General features: G+C 47.2%; 1 protein-coding gene across 1 annotated transcript in view; it reads right to left on the reverse strand.

Moving 5' to 3' along the window:
* Snx25 (sorting nexin 25) overlaps positions 1-13,414 on the reverse strand; it is a 116,658-nt gene that overhangs the window by 44,826 nt on the left and 58,418 nt on the right. The window contains exon 6 of the mRNA XM_028881170.2: positions 3,069-3,139. Within this exon, the coding sequence (XP_028737003.2) occupies positions 3,069-3,139 (71 nt within the window). The remainder of the gene's footprint in view (positions 1-3,068; positions 3,140-13,414) is intronic.

Genomic DNA, 13,414 nt, shown 5'->3' on the forward strand with positions numbered 1-13,414 from the left:
TTTACCTCTGGGCTTTTCCCGTTCTCTTACTTCTGTAAATCTTACTCCGTGGCTTGCTGTGTGGCTGGGTGACTGGCCCCTGGAGTCCTCCTCCTTTTCTGGCTACTTCTCCTTTTCTCACCCCAGATTTCCCTTTCTATCTATTCTCTCTGCCTGCCAGCCCCACCTATCCTTTCTCCTGCCTCTCTATTGGCCATTCAGCTCTTTATTAGACCATCAGGTGTTTTAGACAGGCACAGTCATACAGCTTCACAGAGTTAAACAAATACAACATAAACAAAAGTAACACACCTTAAAATAATATGCCAATGTACAGTGTGATATGGGAGAGAAAGAGACAGAACGGTTCATTTCCTGTGGACAGAGGCACATCTAAAGAGGTGAAATGAATGTGTGAGGAATGGATGAGGTGGGTGGCCTGATCACCACCTAGCGCCATGGTGATGTCTGGGCCTGGGCTGCTGGAGGGGCCAATGTCTGGGTTCACGGCCCTGATGCAGCTGCTGTTGGTGTGGCCCCACCCACACTGGCTGCAACACTAGGGAGAACTGGTCCTGCCCCTCACCAGCTGAAGCACTCAGGAGACAGGGTCCTACACCTCACCTGGGTAGCATCGTAGTGCTGACCCTGTTCGCAGGGGTATGGGTGAGGTGGCCCTGAGGGCATGAGAATGAGAGAGCAGGTCACGCCCCTCTTGTCTGCCATGTGATGGTGTGGGCATGGGTGAGGGAAAGATGGCCTCCTCCCCTTGCCCCCCCCCCACAGCTGCAGGGAACCTGACCCAACCCCTCACCAGCGGCAGCACTCAGGAGAACAGGCCCTGCCCTTTGCCTGGGCAGCACAGGAGAGCTGACCCTGTAAACAGGGTGCATGAGGGCAGCACAGCTGGTACTGCCTCCCTCTGCAGTGTGGTGGTGTGGGGGGGGAAGATGCCCTCCCACTCACTCCTAACATCTTCAACTGGTCCTCCCCTTTACCAGCTGCACCACTCGGGAAAGCGGGCCCTGCACCCCATCTGGGCAGCATAGTGGAACTGACCCTGCTGCCAGGGGAGGTGGGGGGTAAGTGCAGGTGAGAAAGTTCCAAGAATGTGAGTGTGGGAGATCTGGCCCCTCCCTTCATCTGCCATATGGTGGCGTGAGTTGGGGGGAGATTACTTCCCCCCCCTTCACCCCTCCCCTCCTGTGGTGGGTGGGAGAGCTGCCCCTGCCCCTCACCAGCTGCAGCGCTACACAAAGCAGGCCCTGCGCCTCACCTGGACAGCAGAGTAGAGCCCATCCTGGTGGGGGGGGGGTGCGGAAGAACCAGCCCTGAAGTTGTGAGCATGGGAGGGCTGTCCCTACTACTCAGCTGGCATGCCAAGGCATGGGTGCCAAGGAGAGATGACTCCCTTATCCCTTGCCGCCTACAACAGATGGAGAACCCGGCCCTCTCCCTTACCAGTTGCGGCACCTGGGAAAGTGGCCCTGTGACTCGTCTGGGCAGTACAGGAGAGCTGACCCTATTGAAGGGGGTGCGGGTGAACCGACCTCAAGAACATCAGCACGGGAGATCTGGTCCCGCCCCTCATCTGCCATATGGTGGTGTGGGTGGGGGAGAGCTGCCCCCTCCTCGCCCCTCTCTGCCTGTGGCAGGTGGGAGAGCTGGCCCTGCCTGTCACCAGCTGCAGCACTTGGGAGAGCGGCCCCTGCACCTGTCTAGTCAACACAGTAGAGCTGGCCTTGATGATGGAGGTGTGGGAGAGCCAACCCTGAGGGCATGAAAGCAGGAAAACCAGCTCAAGGCTGCAAGGGTGAACTGGCCAGGGCAATGCTGGAGAGCTCCCCCTGGTGGTGAGGACAGGGAGAGCTGGTGGGCTGATCAACCCCGCAACTACCCAGGACCAGAACCAGGGTTATGAGTTGGCCCACCCCAACATGCACCCCATCTATGATCTGCTGGAGCACGTGAAAGGGGACAGTCCTGCAGACCCAAAGCTGCAGGATCTCCATGACACAGGGCAACAACGGGATAACCAAGAGGAGTCCCAGTGAGAGTCCAGCATTGATAGTGTATCAGAAACCAGAGGCCCCGAACCAGACCAATGACTCTCTGCAGTGAACACTTGAAGTAAAGAATAAAGAAGTATGGACCAAAGGCTTTACTGCGTGACTCACTGTGTCACACTGCAGCTCCCATGACGACATTTTTCCTTCTTCCCCCCCTCTTTTTTCTCTTAAATTTCATTTTATTTCATTGGGAGGGGGGGGGAAATGCAAGGGAAGGAAGAGGGATATGAATGGGATTGAGATGCATGATGTGAAAGACACAGAGAATAAAAAAAGTTAAAAAAAAAAAAAAAACAACCCCAAGCCCTAAAACAAAGTGTAGAAAGAGGAAAACACTTCAAATTCCAAACACTTAAGACTAAGTGAGGCAGGCAAACACTACCCTACTAGGATTGCTTAAAGGACTATCAAGAAGAGCAGGGCTCAAACAGAAACATTCACACGGACTGTGAGAAAAGTGAAAACAGAAGCTCCGATTCCAGCCTTCTGGGATCTGTGGCCCCAGCTGAGTTTTCCAGGTTCATGAGACTAAAGTGCTCGCCTTTAAAGCACAAATGCTAAGTTTGATTCCTGGAACCCACATAAAAAATGTAGGAGCTGGTGGTGTGGGGCGGATCCTGGGGCCACACTGGCCAACGAGCTGGCATGCTTGGTAAATTCCAGGCCAGGGCAAGACCCTTTCCACCCTCACCCCAACCTGAAAGGGAGAAAGTGCCCAATGATACTCAAAGTTGTCCTCTGGCTTCAGTATGTATGTGCACACACATGCACCTATACACACACGAACATACACATAAGACACATACACACACATAAAGAAAATACAGATTTTTGTCAGGATGAAATTACTTTACTTTCTTTAATGATAGTAGATCACTGTTTTAATAGACTTGAATTATTTAAATAAGTCAGTAGAATGTTCCACATTTCCAAACCACGGACAGGAGAGGGATAGACTGAACTCGGGGTAGACTGAGGACCTGTCCAACGTGTACTGAGAGAAAACAGATTGGTTCTTACCCTTGTGCCTCTTCAGCTGTGGAAAGCTGCTAATCGTGGTTGCCTGGATAATTTCCACTACAATTTGATACCTGATTTTAAAAGAGAGAAAGTAAAGATTCAATAGGAAGACAACGTTATTTTCAGAGACACCTTCAGATGGTGTTCATGCTAAACACACACAGCACGGGGGCTGTAAGGCCCCAGGACTCATCCAAATCATCCTGACGGCCAGAGCACCTCGAAAATGTCAGGTGATGTGCCGCAGGCTAGTCATTTCTGAGGCCTTAATGTAAGAGTCGCTCTGCTCTGACAGAGAGCACCACTACCTGCCCCATGTCTGAAAAAACTTCAAGGTCATGTTCAACATTGAAGGTCATGTTAAAATCCTCCGCTGAGCCTTCCCCAGTAACTAGAGACAATCGGTTCTAGCTCTTAAATTTTCATTTTCCAATAGATGGCCACTAGTTACATGTAGCTAGTAAGTTTCATTATATTAAAATCTTAGGGTTGGGGCTGTAGCTCAGTGGTGGAGCTCGTCTATCACACGCACAAGCCCCATGTTCCATCTATGGCTACCCACTACATCCATCCCCTATATTACCAATTTAAAAAAGCAAAGAAATACAAAACAAAGCTCTTAAGCTCTTCGGCGGAATTTCCAGTGCTCAGCCTCGGGCACCGGCCGAGCTGGAGCGTGTGAGCAGGAGGACCCTGTCTAAGTGCAGTCGGCTGAGGGTCGAACCCTCCAGCCATGCCGCCACTGTCCTGGTCTACTTCTTCAGTACTTCTCACACGATGTTCCAGACCATTAGCGGCAGGACATCTGCTGTGGACATCTGGCGCGGATATTTTCCTGAAGCTGCTTTCATACTTCTTACGCAGCGAGAGCCAAGAACCATTCGCTTAGAACACAGGGGACACGGGTGTGTGCCCGAGAGGTCCTCATTCAGAGAAAATACGGAAAAGTTTCCATGTTCGGTAGCAGGTGCAAGCCACGGGCTGTGCCTATTTTGAGTGTATTTAATTAGGCTTTAGAAACAAGGTTTTGTTGTGATTTGAGATAAGGTTTCACTATGTATCCCTGGATGTCCTAGAACTCACTCTGTAGACCAGGCTGGCCTCACTGGCCTCGAACTCACAGAGATCCACCTGCCTCTGCTTCCTGAGTGCCGGGATTCAAGGCGTGTACCACGGAGCCTGGCTTAGAAACGAGTTCTTGAGAATCACTCAATGGTTGCTAGGTGTTTCCCTAACCAAACTGCTCTGTCCTGAGTGTTTCCTATCCTCTGTTTATAATTTTGTTTACAGGTTTTCCACGATAAGGCTAAATAGCATTAGTTCTCACTTTAAGCACTAGCTCTGGGTAAGCCTGGCAGCACAGACCCCGGCTTCCGGGGACGAAGGCAGGAGGATCACAGGTTTGAGGCCAGCCCGGACCACACAGTGAGTCAGGGACCCGGCTGGGAAGCCTGTCTCAAAAGGAAAAGGGAAAAGGACTCGTGACACAGCTCAGCGACAGCACATGCAGGCCAAACATCACAAGGCACGTTTCAAACCAACCAACACACCACTGGCTGTCACTTAGGGCAAAATCATAGAACACTCCTCAGCTTTCCAACCCAAATCAAAGGAGACACACAAATTCGTCCCAGTTAAAGCTATTTGTAGATTCCTCACAAATCTGAATCCTTTTTTCCCCCTCTCTACAGTTAACCTGACGCCTGACTCTTGCCATCGCAAAGGGAAGCTGTTACTGGGACTGACACCCTGTCACCTCTAGACTGTGGCAGACACTGACAGCTACCAACCACAGTTGTATCAGGAAAGCAATGTACTTGGTTAGCCCCAAACCCCCGAGCAGGGAGGGGTGGCCATTGACGGTGTCTTAGTAGAGGGTAACACAGTTGGCAGGCAGGGACTCTAGAGAGCGTTCTCAGTGGGCAGACGACATAGTGAAGCCCCGCCATAGTTCATCTTTGCCTTTTTATCACTGTCCTGTGTGAGGCCAGGATGCAGTCCGGCAAAGCGACATTGGCCACCTCCATCCCTCCAGAACCATAAAGACAAGGGCACATGCTAAGGATGGTGAAGTAAGAAGAGATGTATAGCTTAGGTCTCCAGTGATGTCCCCAAGCCATTACATATCTCAGGGTGTGTTTCCTACCTACATGGGTGTTTGGGGAAGCAAATCGGGATGGGGGGGCTAATTATAAGTCACTGTATGTGAACCTGCCTTGTGACCAAATGTCATCCCAACTAGAAGAGGGCTTTTTGAGAACTCCATATTTAGCTGGGCATGGTGGCATATACCTTTAATCCCAGGCACTAGGGAGGCAGATCTCTATGAGTTCGAGACCAGCCTGGTCTACAAAGTGAGTTCCAGGACAGCCAGGGATACACTATGAAACCTTGTCTCAAAAAACCAAAAAAGAGAGAGAGAAAGAGAGAACTCCATACACATAGAAAATATCTCTAGGCTGATTATATATTCAGGTTGTTTTCCAATTTGAAGCCTTGCTAGGAACATTATGGATGATAGTTTTCTGGTGGAATTGCCTCATTCCACCAAATAATGGCAAATTACAAAAATGGCTCCTTACATGACTTGTCCTGCAAGGTGCAAAGTGGATGAGGAAATAGCTTACAGGAAGCCTCCACCGGAACTACCAAAGCCTACCACTCTCCCACCAGGTCCTTCCCTTAGTCTGGGTTCAGGTTTACTCCTAGAACACATTCACTTCTCTCTGCACTCCAGAGGGTCTGCAAACACCTCCCAGTACGCCGCAATCCAGATCTCTTAGCCTCCACGTCCATCCACGCGGTACTTCCTATCTGAAGTGCACCATAAGGAAACAACTGAACAGACCGGGCCCCCATCCACTTACAAAACCGAAACAAAACCCTAAACTACCACATGTGCATGTTTACTGTGGGGACTTCCATAAGGAAAAGAACAGAAATAACCAAAACTGCTCCCGACAAACATTTGTGATCTCTTCCTAGGCTCTGGACACACAGGAATGAACGCTGATTCGGCCTCTGCTTCCAGACAGCTGGAGATGTATCAGATTAGAGGGAGCGCACGCAGCCAGTAGTGTTCATAATTACGAAACGCACGTTTATAAGACTCGAATTGTTAAACGGCCAAGGATGTGTGCATTTTTAACTACAGATATCTGGCTGTATAAAGGAACCTGGATTACTGCAAGGCAAATGGAATGACCGAGGGACGGCTGTACTAAAACGGTACAATTATGAGTCACTTTAGAAACTTTGCGAAGCTGTCACCCTGTTTCTGCTCCACTCTCTTCCTGACATCCCCCCCCCCCCCGCCCGAGGTTATGTCTCCATTTCCGCACAAGTACCCAATCTGTGAGCAAGCAGCCATCCCACAGCCCCACTGGCTTGTGCTCTGCACATCTGTCATCGTTCCTGCTCAGGATCTCCTCAAAGGAGGAGCCCCGACCCCAGTCTGCTGTTCCCTCCACTGCCTCAGTTCTACCGCCAGCTCTTCCCCCTCCACAGAAAGATGGACCCAGCCAGGTCAACTTCTATAGCATTCTCCAAACTAGTTTCTCCAAGCTCTTGCTCCGCTTCCTTCCAACAGGCGATCTCCCATTGGAAGATCTAATAGAGCTGAAATACCTGAGTGTCCCTTCAAGTCCCACCATGTATCAGGTAATGCACATTAGCATGTCTTCTTCCAAATCCTAGCTCACTTCTGCCTGGTAATAGGATCTGTACATTTGAGCCCAAGAAAATACTGTGGCTTTGTCTATGAAAAAGACAGGATACTTTTTTCTTCCCATCTGATCATGAATCCCATAAAGACGGGTTGTCCTGTTTCTCTCCTCTTGGACCCAGGTAGGCACTAAACATACAAGTAGAGATTCAATAAATATAAATGAGCTAAACTAACAAGTCCTAACGTCTCTAACATTTAATGGGTCCATCTAATATTGTGAACAATTTGTTCTTTTGATGTTCTTAGTGATTCATGCTTTGGAACAAATGAGTCAGGGCTGGGACTGAAGAAATACACACCATCTGAGCAAAGAGTTAACACTCTTAGTTAACTCTTAAAATGACATGCAACAGGAGCCAACCTTCACCCACTGCAGGGTCCCCATAACAGATGCTGGAGTCACCCCTCCACTGTGGAGGTGGACAGTGACGCTTGGATGGATTAGGAAATCCATCCAAGGTCCATGGCTTGTAAGTACTACAGACAGAATGACAATTGACAACTGAAGCGTCGTGCTGTTCGGCAGTCGCCCGCCTTTCGGGAATTCAATATAGGCTAAGCTTATCTTGTCAGACTCGCTGCCTTCCACATCCCCCGAACACAGTTTCTGCCTAGTCAGACCATGAGGCTCCCAGCACACTCTGGCCCTTCCTTGACTGCTCTCCTGTGCTCTCCTGTGGCTCCTCCCTCTCACACAACTGTCTCCCCTTATCTGTTCAAATCCCATTAGTTCTTAAACACTGAGGTCATGACCATTCCCCTGATGCTAAGGACTTACCCTTTCATGGGAGATTTAACGCTACAATTGCCTGGCTTTTAAACCCACTTCACACCACTTCTAGCCCAAAGACCTGCCTTATTGCTTCACTATTTATATGCGTCTCTGATGCTGGATTATTGTAAATAGCACAGGTGCTCAGATCTCCACGAGGTATTCAAACACCCAGCAGCCTGAGGATGTTTTCCTCTCGAGGAGGAAGGTCACACTGTGTGAGTCTGGTTCCAGAACCAAGAGAAAGCTGTAGACTTTGCCTTGATTGGACCTGTCTAGATTCTGGGTGTGTTTTCCCAAAACGACAGTCTAAACTCAAGATGAGCAGGCTGGTGAGACGGCTCAGGGCTAAGGGGGCTTGCAGCTAAGTCACCAAGACGCCAAGCCTGACAACCTAGCGACCCTGGGTCACACATGGTGGAGAGAGCGAGCCAGCTCCTCTAAGTTGCCTGCTGATCTCCTCAGATGCCCTGTGACATGTGTGCATCACACACGCACAATAAACAGAGTCAGTAAAAACTTTAAAACTTTTAATTAAAGAGAAGTACCATGACCCGAGGCCAACTGCTTCCCAACTCCAGCAACTACCCTGCCTACAGTCTCTCTTCTGCATGGACAAGGTCACACAAAGACACATCACTTGCTCCTCTGAGCAGCTACCTTACTCTCTTGCATTTTAATCATAAATTTGGCTAAGCAGACCTGGGATTTATGAACTCTTCCACTGAACTGAAATGCTTGAGAAGCGGTAAGGTCCAAAGCAGCCTACAGATGACCACACTTCCAATCACGGCTCACAGCAGGCCTGGAGTCTTAGAATGTTGACTTCAAAGTCACCCACACACCAAATGCAATCACCAACTCCATCAATCTGTCCCTCCCTGTCTCTCTCTGTTTCTGTCCCCCCCCTCGCTCTCTCTTTCTGTGTGTGTGTGTGTGTGTGTGTGTGTGTGTGTGTGTGTGTGTGTGTGTGTACACGTACATGCAGGCTTCATTTATTAAGTACACTTTACACAGACTTTAAACAATTATTAGTTTTGAGTTTTCTGGGCATACTCGTGCTGGAATGTCTTAGGACAATAGAAGATAGAACAGTCCTTGCTTGGGGTAGATAATTTGGTAAATAGTTTCAAATACTATTTTATATTCAAACTACCAAAGATACAGCTGGGTGTGGTAGTACACCCCTTTAATCCTAGTACTTGGGAGGCAGAGGCAGGTGGACTTCTGTGAGTTCGAGGCCAGCCTGGCCTACATAGTGAGTTCTAACCCAGCCATGGCTATTTAGTAAGAACTTGTCTCAAACATAAGTAAGGATAAATAAAATTAGCAAGAATAGAGACTAGAATACCATATTCAAACATTTAAGAAAATCTACACATTTAAAAAGAGATGTTTATAGAATTGTCAAAAACTAGGAATAACATGCTAGAAGGATTCCAGTTAAAGCATATGAGAAAAAAAAATATCCATGGTGATTTCAGTCAGCTAAACTAATGCTCTCTATTATACCCATGGCCTTAACAAAGGATCTACTGGACGGTTTAGAACAGGATGAGAATGCTTAAGAATGTGAGTTTTGGCATGCGGCAGCGCTGTGTTCAAGCCCATTTCTAAGACATACTTTACCACTCTGGGGAAACTATTTAAAGTGTCTAGCTTGCATTGGAAGGAGTTCTGCCTTATAGAGCTGTTGTGCAGGCTAAGTTGGGTGATGGGTTCTAACCTTTGGAACAAGTGCCTATCCCAGTGAGAGTTCAGTAACTGTCAATCATTACTGTTGTTCCCTACCACCATTAGTGACTCTGCAGATGTGTGCTACCTAGTGGGGGAGGGGAGGGAGGGAGAGATGCATAAAGACTTTAATGCACCCATACTTCTTCCTAATTAAAAATGTATTTTAGTCCTGAGGTCCCCAGACTCTCCAGCCCTGAGTCTAACAAAATCAGGTTTATACAGCGAGGTCTCTAACGACAACAGAGAACAGTGGAGGGGCTGTGTGGGGAGGATGAAGTCCTGTAAAATCTAAAAGAAGCATCACTTGATAGGCTCACAGGTTTTACAATGTGGGCAACTTTGGGTGGGGATCAATCCGGGTCTGATTTCCTCTGGAACCATAAACTTTAAGGAAAATGAGATGTGGCCCATGTGCAGAAATCCTCTAGCTCAAGCCTGCATCCCAATTATAAATCAAAGGTGTTTCTGTGTGTAAAACTGACCTGGGCCCCTAGTCTAAGCCGGGGTACGCCCTTCCTACTGATACAACTCCAAGTCTCTGAGAGTCTAAATTTTGAAAACAAAAATTCTCAGTGATCAAGAACACTCAAGCAGTGGGGATCATACTGACATTTTACAGTTGCAGCATCTACAAGAGAGAAATGTTGCTTCCTGCTAACTTGGTAGCTGGCTCTAGAGTCTGTTACTCCAGCCTGATAAATGGCTGGACAGACTTTATTTTCTCAATGTGAGCCAATCTTTACTTTCTCTAAAATAACACATGTTCATTGAAGAAAATGAAAAATACACAAAGCACAACACTCAGACTTAGTGTTCACATCTGGCATATCTTTTTCCGATTCAATGTTTTTTGGCTTTATAAGACCTTATAAGAACTGTCTTAGAGTTCTTTTATCAAGAACTGTAATTAATTAATTCATTTTGGGGCTGGAGAGATGGCTCAGTGGTTAAGAGTGCTTAATGCTCTTTCAGAGGACCTGAGTTTGGTTCCCAGAACCCAGGTCTGGCAGTTCACAGCCCTCTGTAACTCCAGCTCCAGGGGTCCAACACTGTGTTCTAACCTAAGAGGCATTCACACACGTGTGTAAACAGATACACACAAAGATACATGAATAAAAATACAGTAAGTCTTTAAACTTAATATCCATGAGAGATGACATGTTTAAATATTCTAATTCTGTGCCATTGGTAATACATAATATAGATGTGCCAATATCTTTAAAACTAAACCTTTATTGTTAAGTGTTTTGGTTGTTTAAAACTTTTCTCTATTTTAAATAAAATGCAAAAACAAAACAAAAACCACAACATTCATGGAAAAAAAGTCTTTCTACAAACTCATGATTATTTTCTTAGGATAAATTATATATAGTAATTAGATAAAAAGTTATGAACACTTCCACATTTATAAAATAGCATTACAGAAAACAGTTTATGGGGCTGGAGAGATGGCTCCGTGGTTAAGAGCACTGACTGCTCTTCCAGAGGACCTGGGTTCAATTCCTAGCACCCTCATGGCAGTTCACAACTCTGTAACTCCAGTTCCATGGGACCTAACACCCTCATGCAGACATATATGCAGGCAAAACACCAATGCAAATGAAATAAAAGTAAATATTAAAAAGAAAAAAAACCAGCATATACATCCACCACAGGCATGGGACATTATGAATATAGGAATGGATAGTCTTTATTTCCTGTGTTCCGGGATACTGCTGAGAATAACACTGTGCTCTCTGCACAGTGTCCGAGGCCCAGGCTGAAGAGGACTGAGGTTAGGACTTAGAGCAGAAAGGGAGTTTTCTACCAAAGGGGCTTTCAGTTCATCTTTATAGCGTCTTTCAGTCCTCTTCCTCTTTCTAGTTTGCAAAAGGTGACTCCAAAAAAGGCAGAGACATGCTTAACCTTTTTGCATTCATGGAACACTCAGAAAATGACATCTGAATGGAACTCTGGAGTAATCAACCATCCTGGGCCCTACCCAATCACCACAAGGGTGAGAAAACCCATCTCTGTGAGCCACCATGGGCAGGATTCTAGACTAGAGCAGCTCAATGAGGTGTCGTGACTTACATAAATGTCTACGATATCCTCTTTTCCCCTGTACATATATAAATTATCTGGAAATACTCTTATTATTAACAATTTTCTTTGAGGAGGCTGAAGTATGGGGGCTGCTATGAGTTCAAGACAAGCTTGGGATTCACAGTAAGACCCTATCTATGTATAAAAAAAATCCATCTGTTTATGACTAGTGAATATTATTTTCAGTCTTGTCTGTCTATGCTTTTTATCATCATAAATAACTCAATGTTCCTACAGATTCAATCTTCTAGTACCCAGAACTTCTAGAAATGATATGCTACAGAAACTACCAAAGCCATGTCATCCCTGCCTGTGTCCTGTAACTAAGCTCACAAAAGCCACCCTGTTGTTATCTGTGGTTTCTCCTGGTGCTTCTGGTGTTTTCCAGAGGTCACTGCCGTCACTGTTGCCCACTTATACAGCACTCACACAGTACCAGTGTGTCTAGTTTACTCTCAATGCTTACATTACACATGTCTGTTCGGAGTATTTCCTGGACATTACTCTGCTGCTGAGTTTTATAGTTTATTTTGGAAATTCTCTAATGACTTTCCAAAACATTCTGAGTAAAGTTTACCTGAAGTGAGATATCGTGTGACCTCATCTCATCAGTTAATTCTACTTAGGTCACGATCTGAGAATTTTGTTGTCCGCTCCTGCCCGCTGCCAACTTTACCTTTAGCCCTTACAGGGAAACCAGCATGGCTTCCAAGGAAAGTGTCCTTAAGACAGGGTCTCACTACAGCATTACACTGACCTCCAATTTGTCTTTTGTTTTTTTCCTCCAGTCTCCCAGATACTGAGATGGCAGGCCTGGGTCACCATGTCTGGCTTTCTATATGACTTGTGAGACCAAGTTCTTGCTACTTTAGAAGCAGGAATGATCACTGTAGGGTGACTCTGTAGACAATCGATTTCTTTTTAATTATTTGCATGTATATGTGTGTTTGTCTCTGTGTGATGTGTGCACACGAGTGCAGGCGCCCTCAGGGACCAGGGGGGTTGGAGCCCGTGGACCTAGAGTTACATGCAGTTGTGAGCTGCCCGACACGACTGCTGAGAAGAAAAAGCAGGTCCTCTGGAAGAACAGCAAGTGTCCTCCTCTTAATGCTGAGCCATCTCCCCAGCCCCTAGGTCAGTGGTTCTCAACCTGTGGGAAGGGTCGCATGCCAGACATTCACATTATGATTCATAACAGTAGCAAAATTACAGTTATGAAGTAGTAATGGAATGATTGTATGCTTGGGGGTCACCACACCACGAGGAACTGTATTAAAGGGTCGCAGCGTTAGGAAGGCTGAGAACCCCTGCCCTGGGCTGCTGTTTCACACTGTTACACCCTGTCTATCTCTAGAAGTGTATGTCTGTGTTACAACAGTGACTGGTCACCCCAAGACAGGGGAGGCATCATCCTCTCCTAACAACGTTATTCATGCTACTATTACCATCACCCCTGAGATTACTTTGTCTATTATATCGGCACGGAACTACTACACTCACAATAGACTACCATTACGATCTCTTCCCAACTCCATATTCAAAGACAGCACGTCGGTGACTTGAGAATGGTTGTGCCCGCAGCCGAAATCGGCAAATTCCCCCAAGCCAGAGTTCTCAGCGCACTCAAGAACCAGCTGCTAAAGTAACTAGAATGTCACACCTCCTTCACCCTCCACTCCTCCACCCTCCACTCCTCCACCCCTCCATCCTCCACTCCTCCATCCTCCACTCCTCCATCCTCCACTCCTCCATCCTCCACTCCTCCATCCTCCACTGATCCACCCTCCACTCCTCCATCCTCCACTCCTCCATCCCATCCTCCACTCCTCCATTCTCCACTCCTTCATCCTCTATCCTCCATCCTCTACCCTTCACTCCTCCATCCTCCACTGATCCACCCTCCACTCCTCCATCCTCCATCCTCCACTCCTCTACCCTCCATCCTCCACTCCTCCATCCTCCACTCCCCCATCCTCCACCCTCCACTCCTCCATCCTCCATTCCTCCACCCTCCACTCCTCCATC

The sequence above is a fragment of the Peromyscus leucopus genome, chromosome 17 (assembly GCF_004664715.2).
Source record: "Peromyscus leucopus breed LL Stock chromosome 17, UCI_PerLeu_2.1, whole genome shotgun sequence".
Classification (NCBI taxonomy): Eukaryota; Metazoa; Chordata; class Mammalia; order Rodentia; family Cricetidae; genus Peromyscus; species Peromyscus leucopus.